At 40.9% G+C, this 17190-nt stretch overlaps 1 protein-coding gene across 1 annotated transcript; it reads right to left on the bottom strand.

Annotated features, from left to right (window-relative positions):
* Positions 1-199: 199 nt before the first annotated feature.
* Positions 200-16669, bottom strand: lancl2 (LanC lantibiotic synthetase component C-like 2 (bacterial)). Its single transcript, XM_055022767.1, has 10 exons — positions 16292-16669; positions 14279-14474; positions 11387-11504; positions 10074-10281; positions 7998-8145; positions 5386-5532; positions 4509-4691; positions 2491-2667; positions 2332-2404; positions 200-823 (listed from the first exon to the last, which is right to left on the bottom strand). Exons 2-10 carry the CDS (start codon positions 14432-14434, stop codon positions 747-749), a joined length of 1287 nt encoding a protein of 428 aa, XP_054878742.1. The 5' UTR covers positions 14435-14474; positions 16292-16669; the 3' UTR covers positions 200-746.
* Between the last annotated feature and the right edge of the window lie 521 nt (positions 16670-17190).

The raw sequence follows: 17190 nt of genomic DNA on the forward strand, positions 1-17190 counted from the left end.
AAGGAGGTCAACACTGGAATATGGCGTATGTTGAAACACCACTATGGTGCAGACAAGCTGCAGACACACCAAACATGAAAATGCTTTCCATGATATCCAGCCATTCTTCCGCCTGGCATGATGGAAAGCCTGGCTGTTGCCTGGGGAACCAGTTCCCACGGCAGCATCAGTGCAGCAAGCACAGGAAAACACACTCATATTGATTCTTCAATCCACATATATTGTTTACAATTATGAAATCAAAGATGACACTTCAGTACATTTTGACACACATGAATGGATCCTTTTAAACACTACGGACAGAACATGAGACATCAGGAGCTGCAATAATGAACATGCAAAGACATTTTAACACCTGAACAGTATAACACCTCATTCTCTGTGCGATGGGTGGAGGACAATGAATCGTTCTGAGTGAGAAGGTTCTTTATTGGAGTCCAAAACACCACCGGACGAGAGGGAGTAGCAACATACAGATTTCCAGAAACTTTCCTGTTGCTGATCCACAGAATGATAATCTGTGACAGAAATCCCCCCTCCTATTCCCCTCCTCCTCCTAAGCAACAACAATCATCATGCTGTTAAACCAGGAATTTTTCAGAAACAAATTGATTTCACTGAAATTCAGCTGCCAACAGGACTGTTCTGTCCAAAGCAACAACAAAGTTGTTCAAATACTAACACCTCCCCAAGCCCTCCCCCATCTCCTGCTGTGCCCCCGATCCTCAGCCTCATCAGCTGGACAGTTAAAGCTCAAAGGCAGGGAAGCTGGAGGCTTCAGGGTTAGCCATCTCCGACAGGTAGTGGATGGTTCCTGCCATACCTGAGAAGAAAAATACAACCAGATCATCATCGTCATCATCATCATCATTTCTCACTCTGTTTATACAGCAGTGAAAGCTCTACCTGTCTTCACATCTCGACCAGAGTTCTGCCTGTCATTGTATCTGATCAGAAAAGAACAATCTGGGCAAATCACTATTGCAGAGTTACAAGTCAATCTCTGAACTTACATTCATCAGCAAAATTATTGAAGAAGCAGTGCTCAGTAGAAAACAGGTGAGCTAGTCAGACTGCTGAGCCGTTGAGGTGTTAAGGAAACTCAAGTTGCTTTGGCTTGTCTACATCGTTGATAAGCCAAAGCAAAATTAGTTTCCAGGCAAATTTGCCACATTGAATCCATGACCATTAAAGAAAGTGTTGATACTAGGCAGTGTTGGGAGTGGCTAAGTCCTGCTGAAAATCCAAATCCATAAGAACTATGGGAAAAGGGAGGAATGAAGTGCTCTAACACTTCATTCCTCCCTTATTTATATGACAAGATGGCGGCGCCCTGCTCGGCTGCGGCTACTTCGGGTCCGGTTAGCATTGTAAACCTTATGCCACATTCGGCAGCTAAAACAGAGTTTCCCGTACACAACACTGAACCTGTGTTACAACACTGAACCTGTGTATTCTATGGCACTTGTATTGTATTGTATTTATTTATTGGGTAGTATAATGTTTTAGCTCTGCTACACTGGTAGCCAAGTAACGACATTTCGTTGTCAAGATTCACCTTGTGTTTTTTTTGTACAATGACAATAAAGGAAGTCTAAATCTCTAAGTCTAAGTCTATTTCTGGCTGTAGACTGCCAGAAATAAAACAAAGTTACTGATCTGTAGTCAAGAAACTCTGTCCATCTGGTTGGTTTCTGCAAGGGTTTTACTCTTTGACAACTAATCCTATTGCAAAACAGGTAAGAGTGATATTTCACATAGTCTGGGTAGGGATTTCATTTTAAAGGCAAGACATTTCCTGTTCTGTTCCCTTTTTAGTACTGAAGTTCAGGAAGATACAGTTGATCAAGTGTTGCCAAGTCTATGACAGTGGTCAGGAAGACATGATCCCACAGGGATTCCCCCAGAAACCCTGCTGAGCCTGCTGGTAGGGGCACCAGGACAGTCCACCAGTGACTCACCACATTTATATGATGAAAAATGCTAAAAGTCACAAAAATTCAGAGGTGGAGGAGCAGGCATCATAATTTCAAAATAATAGCATGAGGCCAATGAGCAGGTGCAGGGATGGAGCAATTGATGTCAGCCTCCTCACACCCAGTTCAATAAGTTCACTATAAACCTATAATCCATCTTTACTGTTACTGGTTTATTAAAAAAAAGCTATTTAAAATAAACAAACCACACTTGGCTTTATTTGGGAGGCAAGTAAAGCCTGGTGGTCCATCAGGCTGATACTACAGCCTGATGGCCTCCAGGCCTGATTCTAGGCCTGGAGGAACAACACCAAAGCAGTTTGTGAGGTAAACATAAGGAGACAAGATGTTGTACCTTCAAACAAAGAGTATGGTCTGTCTGGGATGCGACAGCCATGAGTCCCATAGTCCAAGCACCACTCAGCAAACTGGAAAAAAGCAATCACACCACCATGTCAAGAGCTGGTCCAAAACCAGTCACAAACTTAGCTCAGTTCCTGAGGCCCTGCCTTACCTTGCACGCTCGATACAAGTACTTTTTCTCCTGTGTGAGTTTATATAGGGTTAAGAAGGCATAGCCGTTGCCAGCAGTCCCATGGCAGATACCGTAGCCTTTCCTTAGCAAGCCCCGCTGCCAGATGACCTCAGCACAGTCTACTGCCTCCTTCAGGTATTTCTCCTCTTTGAACATCTGCAGGACACAGTCAGGGAGAAGGAACATGAGTTCATCATGACCGCTTCAACCCAATGCAGAGAGGAACCACCATTTAGTTGAACCAACTGTTTGATGACATCTTCCTGCCGGGCTGGCAGTGTTCCCCTTCTCTCTGGAGGATAGAAGAGCAATGAGCTCACAGTAAACTAAACCACCTCTCATTTTCATACATCAGTACATGCATTTGCTTGTGGAACATTGCATAGAGGTGCTATATTTTTTGCCAGTCATCTGAGGAAGTGAATCATCAGACACAGTGATATATTTAAAGCCTTGGTTTCTTGTAATTCTTATTATAATTCATGGGTAATGAAAACCAAACTGTCAATGTCTCAGAAAATTAGAATACTGTGAAAAAGGTTTCCTATGCAGTCCCAAACTGGGATCCTGTGATGAGGAAAGAACAGCAGCGCTCCAAACTTCAGGATTCTGTCAAAGAATTATTTGCTGTTTTCACATGCTTGCTGTACAAAACACATCAGATTACAGTCAGAAATAATATTCATTTTAAACTTGAAAGTACAAGTTTCAATGTCAGGAGATTAACAATGTGTGAAATATGTCTGTATCTGCACCTTTTCTTGGTCTCTCAGCTCAGTTTTTGTCTTATGACAGTTATCTTATACACCCAGGTTTACACACTTTGTCCTCAGAGCTGCATTACTTCATATTTAAAGACTGTGGTATTTATGACTTTTTATTCTCCTCTGAAGTGCTCAACAAGCCTTTGCAGTGAAACGAAATGACAGAAGTGAAGATTCATGGACTTTAGGTAAATGCTGGACATGGACTTGAAACAAGATTACCATTGATTCAAAATAATGAAGAGTCTGTTTGACAGTTTTTGTCTGGCAGCTTAAAGTTGTCTAATAAAGAGAACACCTACAGTAGTTACTAGCTTTGTTGTGCTCCTCTCCATTTATCCATCATTTGCAAAAATTATTGCCAAAGGTTTTGTTTTTTTAATTTCCATGTAAAAGTACTTACAGTCCAATGATTCTTTTCTCCCCATGTCTCTGTTTATCTGTCTCCTAAAACCCAGGTGACCAAGCTGGTAATCCTGGGTCAGGTTCTCATCCTTTCTGTTAAGAGGAAGTTGTTTCTCTCCACTGGTGCTCTGTGCTTTACCAGAATCATGCTGGATTTCTTGACATTGAAAGTTGAATTGTGCAGAAATAACGTTGTCTGCCATGATTCTATAAGCCAGGATTTGTCTTGACAGAAAACCTGCTGAGCCTGGTGGTCTGTGCACCAGGGCAGTCCACCTGCTGCCCACTGTGTTTTAGTCATCAGTGAACATATGATGTTATTCACACAATGTAATGAATACACAGATGTTTGGGAACTAATCATTCCACTTCATAATTTCTAATTTATAATTACAGTTTGTTACTAAATCATACTGGTGCCAACAACAGCTGCTAAAGCTGACCTGAGATGTTTATCTGGTAAAATAGTCAGTGGTTTCCATCCTGCACATAGTAAAACAAAAGCTTGAGCTGTTATATGCTGATGTCGCAAGCAAAGCATTCATAGAAATCTAGTCTGCTATTGAGCCTTTCCCTCTGTGCTGGGCAGAACAGCACTTCACATTAGTGAATGGAGTGAGTATGCCAGAATGGACCAACAAGCAGACAGCAGCCTGCAGAGTATCCCCTGACAACAGGCTCACTCTGCAGTCAGACTTTCACTTTCTCAGCTGTAAAAGTGCTTGAAGAAGCTTCAGAAGTTAAAATTGATGAAATGACGTTGGATGTAACACTGTTCCTACAGAGCGATGAGGAGTCAGGGTTGTGCTTGCGATAGACAGAGCTCACCTTGTAGGCCATAATGAGGATGTGGATGACACCCGGAGCTCCATGACACCAGTGTACCAACCGGTCACTCTCATTGCTTAGCGACGATGGGAAGTTCCCGGATCGAAACCTCTTGTGCCGAATGTAGTCGATGCTGGGGCGGACCAGCTCCGCCAGCATGGTTGGGTGGAGCCTGGCTCCGGGCTGAACAGAGAAACACTCAGGTCACTGTTCATCCATTTCCATGGTTACACAGGAGGATAACAGAACAGGTAATGGCAGACATAGATCTAACTGATTTGTGAAACCTAGTTATGGAAATGCAAATGACATGAAAAAATTATATCTTAATCCTTCAGCTGTATAGACAATACTATTATGAATCAAATTAAGCAGGTTTATGATTTCTGTTAATGTTCCAAAAATGTCTCAAACTCTTATGAATAACAATATTTGGCACGCAGCTTGTGGTATTGATTGTATGAAATGCCTACTGTAATATTTGTGCACTGATTTGCTGAAAAAGCAAAACAAGATTAAAACGGTTAGGTCAAAAGTCCTAATGAGCCTTTTTCATCATGTGATTATTTACTATCACCATTCCCCTCTTAAACAGACTTCCAATAAAACCAGAAGTCCCTTCAGCAGACTAGAATGCAACAGGACCAGTACTGAGAGGAGGACCAGTACTCCTCTCAGTACTATAACCAATAACCAATAACTCATAGGTCATTCATGCAATATGGAAATGGTCTCAATGTCTAACTCCTTTCACTAAACTACACCTGACCCGTTGACTTGTGAGCAGGTCAATTACTTTCAGATTTTACCTTAGAATTTATATATCTTCTGAAAATGTACAACCAGCTGAGCAGCAATGGTTGGAGGTTTCTCCTACCTGCATCAGAATGTAAAAGATGCCAGTAAGACCATGGGCAGCGCCAACATACTGCTTTTTATGCCATTCATAGAGGAGAGGGCAGCGATCCGTCTTGTTCTCCTCAGCTGACATGTTCTTTCCTGATTCCACGATGGCTGTCACCACCTACAGTTAGGAGACGATGGACAATGATCCAAGTGTATCTCTTCACACACACACACACTATATATATACACTACAGTTCAAAAGTTTGGGGTCACCCCATTCAGTACAGTAGCTTCTGTGAGGAGCTAAACTGTTTTCAGATGTGTGCACATGGTTGCACAAGGGTTTTCTCAACATCAATTAGCCTTCTGAGCCAATGAGCAATCACATTGTACCGTTAGAATACTGGAGTGATAGTTGCTGGAAATGGGCCTCTATACATCTATGTAGATATTGCACCAAAAACCAGACATTTTTAGCTAGAATAGTCATTTACCACATTAGCAATGTATAGAGTGTATTTCTTTAAAGTTAGGACTGGTTTAGAGTTATTTTCATTGAATGACAACCAGACCTCCTCGGCGCCAATTACAACAGCTGAGTGAAGTACCATCAGAAAGTCTCATTGAAAATGTGAATGCAGCATTGAGAATGATTCCTACGAACACCATAACAGAAACCAATGAGCTGATCTACAACTCAGCATCAGTGATCCTTGAGATGCTTGGCTATAAGAGCAACCATGAGACCCAAAACCCACCATGGAAAAGACTGTTAGAGGTTAAAATCACTGTAACAAGGAGGGAAGTGAGCCAACTATCAGAGCTCCACAAGGGTACAATGAAAAGACCAGTACCCAGAAAGTACAGGCAGATGCCCATACCTGAAGCACTTGAAACTGCTAAACAGAGGCTCCAAGCCTTGGCCAGCCGCCTAAAGAGATACACAAGGGAGAATGAAGCCAGAACGATTAACCGTCTCTTCTCCACTCAACCAGCTAAGGTGTACTCTCAATGGCAGGGTAATAACACAGAGCAGACCCACCAAGGCTGGAGACTGAACAATACTGGAAAGGCATATGGGAAAGGGAGGCGTCCCACAACAGCAATGCACAGTGGTTGATCTCTCTACGAGAGGACCACAGCAACCTCCCTAAACAAGCCCCGGTAACCATCACTGTGACAAATGTCCAAGAAAGAGTCTCAGGTATGAAAAACTGGACAGCAGCAGGACCTGACATAATCCATGCCTACTGGCTAAATAAAATCACTGCTCTCCATGAGCGACTGGCAGCCCAAATGAACCAGATGCTACAAAGTGGGACTCCCCCTGAATGGTTAACTGAAGGCCGTCAATCCTAATCCTACTCCTCGTAGACCACACAGTTGCCAGAGACTGCAAAACCCGACACACCAACCTGTGCATGGCTTGGATCGATTACAAGAAAGCCTATGACTCAATGCCGCATACTTGGATTATTGAATGCTTAGAGATGTATAACATCAACAGGACTCTGAGAGCCTTCATTGCAAACTCGATGAGGCTGTGGAAAACCACCCTTGAAGCCAACTGCAAACCACTTGCACAAGTGTCCATCAAATGTGGCATATACCAAGGAGATGCTCTGTCCCCTCTACTGTTCTGCATAGGCCTGAACCTCCTCTGCCAAATTATCAACAAGACTGGCTACGGATACCGACTCAAAAATGGCAAGAACAAAATCTGTGCGATAAACAGCTATGCCCTGCCAGTAATCAGATACCCTGCTGGAATAATTAGCTGGCCAAAGGAGGAGATAAAAGCCACAGATATTAAGACTAGAAAGCTACTAACCATGCATGGAGGGTTCCATCCCAAATCCAGCACCCTGAGACTGTACACGAGCCGCAAGGAAGGAGGCAGAGGACTAGTGAGTGTGAGAACCACTGTCCAGGATGAAACAACTAAGATACATAAATACATCAGGGACAAAGCCTCAACAAACAATGTGCTCAGTGAATGTCTCAGACAACAGGGAACGGAGGTTGAGGTGCCAGAGATACCATCATGGGAGGACAAGCCCCTACATAGGATGTACCACCAGCAAATAACCCAATTGGCTGATATCAGTAAATCCTATCAATGGCTGGAAAAAGCTGGACTCAAGGACAACACAGAGGCCCTCATCCTGGCCGCCCAGGAACAGGCCCTAAACACCAGAGCAATAGAGGCCCAGATCTACCACACCAGACAAGACCCAAGGTGTAGGTTGTGCAAGGAGGCCCCTGAGACAGTCCAGCACATCACAGCAGGGTGCAAGATACTGGCAGGGAAAGCGTACATGGAACGACATAACCAAGTGGCAGGCATAGTGTGGCAGGCATAGTGTGGCAGTAACCCCCAAACTGGAGCAGTGGCTACAACAGATCCCAGGAACAACATCAGACATCTCAGTCCAGAAATGTGCAGTCCTTGGCACAGCCAAGATACTGCGCAGAACCACCGCGGTGGGTGAGAAGGGAATTTTTTTTATTTATATATTCACATCTAAGAATATGTAAATTCTTAAATTTGCAAATTCATACAAGGTATCATTCCTGAAACACAGTTGCATGTGTGCAAGATAAGTGCAAATCATAATCTCTCCAATAGTGAGTGGGGCTCACCTTGGTAATTGTTGCCTCATCCACAACATCATCCCCAATTTCTTTATTAACGTACAGTAGCGCAAACAAATATCCAGTCCGACCAAACAGCAGTTCATCAGGCATCTCATTGTCTGGACTGACGACTGAGCGTTGCAGCTGGAGGAGCCTGGAGGAAATCCAAATGCTTTGATCAGCTTTTAATGTGGGAGAAAACTATATAAAAACAAAATGCGTCCATTTAGTATTAAGCATAAAACTCCATGAAAACATATTCACTATTTTGACATTTGAACAAGGGCTGTGTGAAATCAGAACCAGTGTTTGCCATAATATTAGAAATGTAAGATATTTTTAATAATAGTTCCTGTAGGTTTTCTAAAATTATGATGAAAAATGTAGCAAAATTGTTTTATGTTGCCCTGTCATGGACTGGTGACCTGTCCAGGTGACCCCGCCTCTGTCTCCATTGACCTCTGGAGATGGGCACCAGCAACCTGGAGACCCCACTAGGGATAAGTGTGTATGATAATATTTGTCCTATCTGTTTAACATGTCTAGTTAGAACAAAGACAATCATAATATTTTGTGAAATATATTTAAGATGCAGGGGTTAAAGTACAACCTCATATGTGCAGGCCTTAGTCCTCGACGCGGCTGTCACAGGTTCAATTCCCGGCCTGATTACCCTTACTGCATGTCTTCCCCCTCTCTCATTACCTACTGTCTTGTCTGACCACTCTCAAATCAAGGCCAGTAAAGCCACTCTAAAATATATGCAAAGATTTTAATGCAGGCAGATAATGAGGAGAAAATTTAATTCCTTCTGTTGTGGATAAATTATGCAGCTCATTAAAGTAACCACATAGTGAACTGTCACATAGATAGTCTAACGCAGTGATCCCCAACTTGGCAATTTTGCTGCGGTCCAGGGGACCAAACAGGGGATCAGGTGGAGGGTGGGGAGTTCAGGTCAGATAATGCTTCTGTATGGTGTTCCTGCTATAGCCGTTTTGTGTTTTTTTTATGGCCCCTATTTTTCCTTTACGACAATCTTACAAGGTCCTTCAGACCTTGTAAGATTATGTTAGATCTGGCATTGAATAAGCCAGATCTAACATTGGGACATTCAACATTGTCTTGGCTCGATTATCGTGGTGTGTGTTGCTCCTGCGGCTGAACACACAAACCGACCGAACCTATTAGGCTTTTATTGGCTCGTGTCATCCAGTCGGCTGACAAGCTCTACTCCTCTCATCTCGTCTCGACCACTGCCCTAACGCTCTCTGACTCTGGTTGCTATGGTAACGTTTACATATCCCTTCAAAATAAGATACAGATGGCTCACAAAAGTGAACATTTTACTTTCGTGAAAATTTTAACTCTCAATAACAAATAATGGGAGCCTTGAGGTTGTTTCTCTCATCTGGGAGTGTTGAGAAACAATGACACCCTAAGTGTTGCTTATGCACAGGGTGCTTTGTCTCCACATGGAGAAGCATTTTGAAGGCTTCATTGCCTCATTAATGAGTTGGTCACCATATCATGCAGAGTGGGCTTGGAATGTGGGAATCACTTACTGGGATAAATTCATTGTCATGTCTCTTCTCTGAGCCTTTTCCCCTTCATAAATAAATTTTACAAAGACATCTGTTTCTGACTCATTTTGCTGCTTGTAGGCTCAATGTTGGCGCACAAGACGTAACTGAGAGCAACCTTTTTATCACCGGTCAAGGCTTGGTCCGGGTGGGAAGGAGGTCGCATAACAAAATTTAAAAATTTTCCCCCCGATTTTCCCGTAATCTTAGAACGTTCCGAGTACTAAGATTGTCGCTTGTGATAATCGTAGAATTATTCTGTTTATGTGCTGTGTTACGTAGAACGTCGGACCTCTCCCATCTAAAATCGGGCATTTTGTCAATGGATTCTTTCACAGCTGGCCCTTTAAGAGAATTCATGATCTTGATTTGCCCAAAACAAAAATGAGTTTGACACTCCTACTCTAGTGCTTCCTGCCTTTGGAGCAGCAAACCGACAGTTTAATTAAAGTGGACTAAACCGGGCCGGTTGTGAATTCTGCTATACTCTACTACTCACCTCGACACACAGTCTTTACTCTCTGTACTGTTGTTTAGTTTGTGGTGGACCACAGCACCAACAGCCAGAGGTCCTGCATCGCCACACAGAAAAGTCACTTTGCGGCCATTCAAAATTCTCATGGCCCTCTTCACATAGTCCAATGCCCTCTGCAGGTGGGAAGCCTCACCGGAGACACGATGCAGCTGAAGGTACAATAAGGCAATGCCTGCAGAGACAGGAGAATATTTTCTACAGCTGACACACTGTAAAGTGTTATAATCATGTAGAGCAGGTCAGAGCTGCTCTTCATGCAGTTCTGACCTACCTGGGTTGTGGAGTTCATACAACTTTCTGCACAAAAACAAGCAGAAAAGCTTAAAATATCATTTTTTTAATGAAGGGACCTTAACAACTAATATAAAAAATAAAGAAATAACACTAGTGAAGCAATCTGCTGCATCTCCTGCAGGTCAGCTACTATCAAACATGTAGATAAAATAAGTTTAGCAAAGATGCAGAGGCTCACTGAACTTTATCATGCACTATAAGCATGAAGAAATAAATTCTAAAAGAAGACAGGTTGCTTAACGGAGCCTTTCATTTTGCAGAAAATACTATTAAGCCCTGAATAAAAAACACTGAGTTTCAGGATGATTACTGGCTAACGGGTATTTGTTTATATTTCTGTGGTGACAAAGTAATGTTTCATTTTGTTTTAGGAAGCATCCACAGACTGCACTTTGAACTTTTTGAACTTTTGAGCTGCTGCCAAGCTGTTTTTTTTTTTCTACAATTATGTTTTTGTGTAAATAGTCTTCCACAAGCCATTAAAAGTCTCAATCATTAGCTGAGTTGGAGAACCTTGTCTTCTGTTGGGTTGTGTTATCTTGACTTTATTCCTGGAGATCTAAAGTTAATCTGACCTTTAGATAATGACAGAGCTTTTCCACCAAACATTTACTGAATGCAAAGTATTGTTGTGTCATTTGATTTTCTTCCTGTGATTTTGTGCAAAGAAATAATGTTAGTGAGGGAGCTTAGTGATCAGGGAATGGACCTTTTCAGCTCCATAAGTCCACTACCTCAAGGTGAGCTTTGCTTTTCAGCAAAAAAAAAAAAAAAAAAAAAAAGCTTAATGCATTTTCAATAAAATTCATTATTATTATTATTGTTATTACTAAGCATTTCTCAATAATAAATGCAATGCTGCAGTGGGCCTGGTGGTCAGCTGGCAGGGATTGCTCCTGGTTAGGATATATTGTTCTATATTGTTATCCTTCTCCACAGCTCCTCTTTGGCTGCTGACAGAAAGAAGTTCATCTGGGACAGACCTGTCCAGCCAGTGTAAGTGCTGAAGTCATGGGGGTCGGCGGTCTTCAGGCCTTCTTCCATCTGCTGGAGGAGATCTTTGATTTTACTCTGGACCTTCCTTAGAAATGCTGCATTAACCTGAGCAGAAGAAAAGAAATACTGCAAGCTGTCAAGTACAGTTCAGTTATGACTTGTGTTTTATAAGTTGTTTAGCACGAGAGGTGCACTGATTGCTGTTTTCTGGCCAATCATCAACTTTTAAACTGACCAGCTGACTTTTTCTTTGGAGGATACCAATTTTTTTTTGTCTGTAAGGTTCCTAACCATTTAGTAAGAAAGTTGCTAAGTTGGCAACAGTGGGTTGACTGTTAATCATACACGTGCAGACATGAACTGGTGGGAGGTCTGTCCGTCGGTCCTCTGATGGTGGCTGATTCTTAGACCTTTGTGGAATAGATGAAGAGACTAGATAAGATCGGTGGATACATTTTGGCCGATTTCTGATCACCCAAAATCAGGGCTGATTATAGGTGCTTTCTTGTTTTCCAATGTGTAATGTTTAGAATTACACTGTCACGACTGGTGTGTCGTTAAATTTAATTATGCAAATGAGTGTGCAGGTGCCTGCCTATGATTGACGACGAGAAACGTCCAATTGGTGGCCTCCTGGAGGTGACAAGCATAAAAGCTGCTGACGTGGACTTCCTAGAGATCCCTCTTCTATTCATGTCAACCAGCCACTGATTGTTTGTTAACACCTAGGTTTGGAGTTTGTAAGAGTGAGCTGCCATTTATGTTTCCTTAGTTCTTTCCTGTTTTCTTAGTTAAGGAGGTAAGTTCTTGACATTTGGTTTATTTATTTTCAATTAGGTAAGTTGATTATTATTCCGATAATTTCCTTTTGTTTGTTGTTTTTGGCATTAGCTCACTCTGAAGCCATACACTCCAATTGTAACATCGATCAAAGATATATCTTTTTAAAAATAAATAACATTATAAAATGTTCAACTTGGTGTGTGTTGGCTGCTTGGGAAAGGGGGGGTCCTTCGTGTTATGACCTGACCACCCCTAGACAGGTTGTAACAACACACTGAGTGCATATTATTAGGCAGCTGAGCACTTCAGTTAATTTTTATTTTATGCATACTTTCCAACTGAAAGGTGTACAAAAGTAAACACTTACTGTAGCAGCTGATGTCTATTTATCATATGATAAATTAAAATGAACACTGACTTGACCACTAATGTGCAGTCAGAAATTGAATGGAGAGCTGTAGAACTAGACACAGTAAACAAATCACTGAGAGCACAGTAGCTGATCAATTAGAATTTCACTCTTTATAATGCAACTTGCCTAATAACTGGGCGCACAGTACACAATTCCAAATTTTACATTAAATTTAGTTTTGCTTAAGTAATGCTCAAGTTTCTACTTAATTAAAATTTTATTTTCTAATCCAGATATTTTTCAAAGAGGATATAAAATATGACATCAACATCTCAATGCTTTAACTTAAGTTCAAAAAGAGGCTGATGATAGAAATATGGGAACACCTGGCTTACAACAGGTTCTGGCGTCAACAAAAAGGATAACATTTCAGTGTCTGGATGGACCTTGTCAAGAACCTAAGCTAGAACCTGTTGAATTTGTGACTATTCCTAAAAGTCACATTGTTGTCAGGACACCAATTCTACCAAGAAGGAGGCATTTGCTGAAGGAAGAATTGTGACCGATGATTGGTCAGTAGCTGTTAAATCCACTGGATTCATTATTGCACCAGAAGAAACCAGATATGGATGTAAAGAATAGCTGAAAATAATAAGTATGAAATGATGAAAGAAGTCCGTGTCAGTGAAGCACGTCATACCTCATTCCCACCATAATGATTTCAAGGCCTACACACCACAAATCACCTTTTCTAATCCAAGCAAAGAATAGTTGGAATCAAAGTTGGAAGTAGTTTATCTTAACTCTTCATTTATATATTTTAAAAAGTACACAAAATGTTATTTTGTTTTGAGCCACGATATTCAACAATTTTTTAATTTCCCAAGAAAACAAAAATCTAATGTTCCAAACCAGATCCTTGAGCCATTTAAAATAAAAGACAACAATACATCAATTACCTGATGCTAACATTTAGCACAAAGATTGTTGATTGGTTTTACAAATATGACATGTGATAACAGAAAAGAAATGGGGTTGGAGGCTCGAATCATCCAGGAATTATCTGGGAATTATCTGGGAATCATCCAGTTTTTTCTGGCATGCAGACAACTTCCACACCAGCCAGCACCGGTAGACTGACTGCATTGTACCTAGTGTAAAAGTTGATTGTTGATCATCATAATCAACGCTATTAAATTAAATATGGATGTCATTATATTCAGTATTATTAGCAAAATACTGGATCTAAACTCAAAACTGCAACTAAAAAGATTTAACAATGAATGTTCATTTCTCCATAAATATGAATAGTTCATGTAACAACTAAAACAAATCATGAATAAAAGGAGCAGAAAAAAAAACATAAACCTATATCTACCCTCTGATCACATAGAGATAATAGTAGGTTCCCAATTCCTTGGAAGTTATAATTGCCCTATCTTTTTGTAAATCTATTTTGAAAATTGTTTAATTAAACAGTGCATTATTTAAAAAAAAAATAATTCCTTACTTAATTCTTATTTAAGGTAGCAATAGTTTTGAACTTTCATATGACTTATGTAAGATTTACATGATAAATGTTCACCAATGAGAACACTCGAAAATAACATGTTGTACTAAGCAGCCGTTTCTAAGAAGGGAACCACTGGTTACTAACCAACCAGAAGAGGTTATCATAGCCGAAGCTAAGCTAACTGCAGCTACCGATAGATAAAAATCAACACAAAAGCCTTAATCTTCCCACCTTTCCGTCAGCGTCCAGCGGCTCGTCAGAGTCCAGCTCAGCTCCAGCGTTTGAGACCTGCTCCCAGTCAGGATACTGGTTAGGGAAAGAACGCTCTTCCATCTCTGCTTCCGTAGTTGATACCAACTTCAGCCGCTTGGACATATTTTCTCCCATCGCTACGGCGGCTCGGCGGTGACAATAATCCTCTGCAACGCTGTAGGGGGGAGACACATTTCATTCCCAGAGGCGTGGAGTCTTTATTGTGCTGTAATGGGCAGATGAAGCTATACCTGTTGCAGCGCATAAAAATAAAATTTACTCTACATTAATTTATTTGAAAACATTAAAAATCAGCAATCATTCCCCCCAAGCAGTTGATATTATAAACAAAAATGTTTTCACTTCCAGTAGCTGACGCATTGTATAGTTAATCATACGGAGTTTGGAAATAACCTAAAGTATTTAGTAAAAAGTAAATTGAAAAACTTATTTTTTTTCCCCAAAGTTCCATATTGGGTTTTTTGTATGTGTGTGTTTTTGTTTGTTTGTTTGTTTGTTTTTGTTTTTTGAGAGCTGACCAACAGCTTCCATCGCAACATTGCATCAGAAATACTGTAATTTTAACAAACATTTGAAATGTAGACTTAATTCACTTTACAGTAAAATATTGTTAATGTAATAAAATAAATAGAATTAAATATTGTTAACCATTGCCATATTTAAATGTTAAGATTCTGGTTATAATAACATTTGATATTGTTATTTAAATTTTTATCCATAAATTTAACCTCCCAAAAGAAGTGCTAAGTGTATTAATTTTCAATTTTGTTCAGAATTTCATCACTTTTACCCAGTTTGCTTTTCATGATGCGACACAAAGAGCAAGCTGTTAAAGTGGATGATCATTTTGCAGCCAGCTAGTTAACAGACATTTGTCTCTCATCCAGAAGTCCTGGAGGCAGGCACCGCACCCCTCATGCTGTTGTTCTTTTCTTTACAGGAACTTTAGCCTGTAAAGAGCCTGAGTACTTAGTATCTTCTGGAATTGATAAAAATGCTTTAATTTTAGAAACACTTTAGCATTAAATAGGCATAAAGCTGCTCGCGTTCTCACTAAAACCAGGAAGATAGAGACATAACAGCAGTTTTAAAGTCCCTCCACTGGCTCCCTGTAGCTCAAAGAATAGATTTTAAAATACTGTTGTTAGTTTATAAATCACTGAACGGTTTAGCACCACAATACATTAAAGATCTGCTGTTGTTGTATCAACCTTCCAGACTCTCAGGTTCTGGTTCTGGTTCTGCTTTGCATCCCCAGAACCAGAACCAAGAGAGGAGAAGCAGCTTTCAGCATCTATGCACCAAAACTTTGGAACAAATTTCCAGAAAACTGTAAAACAGCAGAAACCCTGACTTCCTTTAAATCTCAACTAAAAACTTAAAGCTTTAAATTGCTTTAAATACAAATTCTACTGATTTACGAAACCTTTGTTGTACAATAGAAAGGGTGAATTTATTTACTTTTAATTTTTCTTGTATTATCTTGTGAAGTTGATGTATTTTCTTTAAAGATAAATGACAATTTGCGATCATAATTTGTGGTTAGATGTTTTGTAGTTTAAAGGTTTTATGAACAGAAAATGTGGCCTAGTCTTGGTGATTACAAGAAAAATACGTTTAGAGAAAGTTCAAATCTTACTGGTATAAATATAGGCTATAATATAAATAATCAAAGAAATGAGTTAATCTTTGAGCATGCACTTCAGTTTTCCCTGTAGAAACCCAAATAAAGCAGTGAAAGTCACCTTGGACATATTTATGCTCTCAACAAGGCTTCGCCAACTTCAAATCTATCGAATTTCTTATTAAAAACAAAGATTGATTATTTCCCTTTTGTTTACATGCGAGCCCAAATTCAGAAAAATGACAGACTGTGAGGCTGCTCACTGAACAGTGCCTCAGTGTGATCGCTGTTGGCTGTAAACATGCTGTACTGCAGGTAGAAACAGATGGAGCTGTAGCAGAGCTTACCGAGGCGATGCAGTTTTCACTCCTCACAGCTCCAGTCACAGTCTGTCCTGATCTGTCAGCCTCATTCAGTGCCCCGATGCCCAGCCTTTGCTTGTTCCGCTGGAGTGAAGAAGCGTGGGGACCGCAGTCAGAGCGTCCAGGCAGCCATGTGTCACCGCATCACCGAGTTGCTCCCTCCTCCGCATCTTTCCCGCTTTCAACGCACCGAACTATCAGGCAGCGATCTGCTCAGTAAAATCAGATCTCTGCGTTTCACCTGCACCCAACCGGCGTAGTGCCAGGGCTGCAGAAGGCACCCGGCCTCTTAAACAGGCCAGTCGGACAGAACCCGCCCCAGTAGTCGTCCCTGCCGGCAGCTGGCTCCCGATGTGAATGGTGACAGATGGTGTTAGTGTGCGATGCTGCGTTGGCTGGATTAGGCAACACAATGAAGAAATCCACAACCCACTCCCTGGGCTCAGTCCTGCTGTCCTTTCATAAAATAGGATCTTCATCACTGTGAATTTTAATATTCACATTGATGATCCTACAAATCGCTCTACTACGAACTTTCTTAATATTATGGACTCAACTTCTCACAGCATGTGACTGAGCCTACTCACACTGCAGGTCACACTTTAGACTTGGTTTTTACTCATGGACTCACTCTTAACAACACAAGTATGAAATATGTTGTTTTTAGTGACCATAAGACTATCTCTTTTAATATGTCTTGTTATTTGGAGGCTTCTTCTCAAGTTGCCAGCAAGTGCAGATGCTTTATTGACAATATTGTAGTTGCAGAGTTTTCTTCCCTCTTTTCATTTACAGCACCTCCTGATGATGATGTGGAGTTTCTGGTTGACTCTTTTAATGACCACTGCTTGGCATTCTTGACAGTATTGCTCCTTACAAAAGCC

This window comes from Poeciliopsis prolifica, unplaced genomic scaffold (assembly GCF_027474105.1).
Source record: "Poeciliopsis prolifica strain line A6 unplaced genomic scaffold, Auburn_PproV2 SCAFFOLD090, whole genome shotgun sequence".
Lineage (NCBI taxonomy): Eukaryota > Metazoa > Chordata > Actinopteri > Cyprinodontiformes > Poeciliidae > Poeciliopsis > Poeciliopsis prolifica.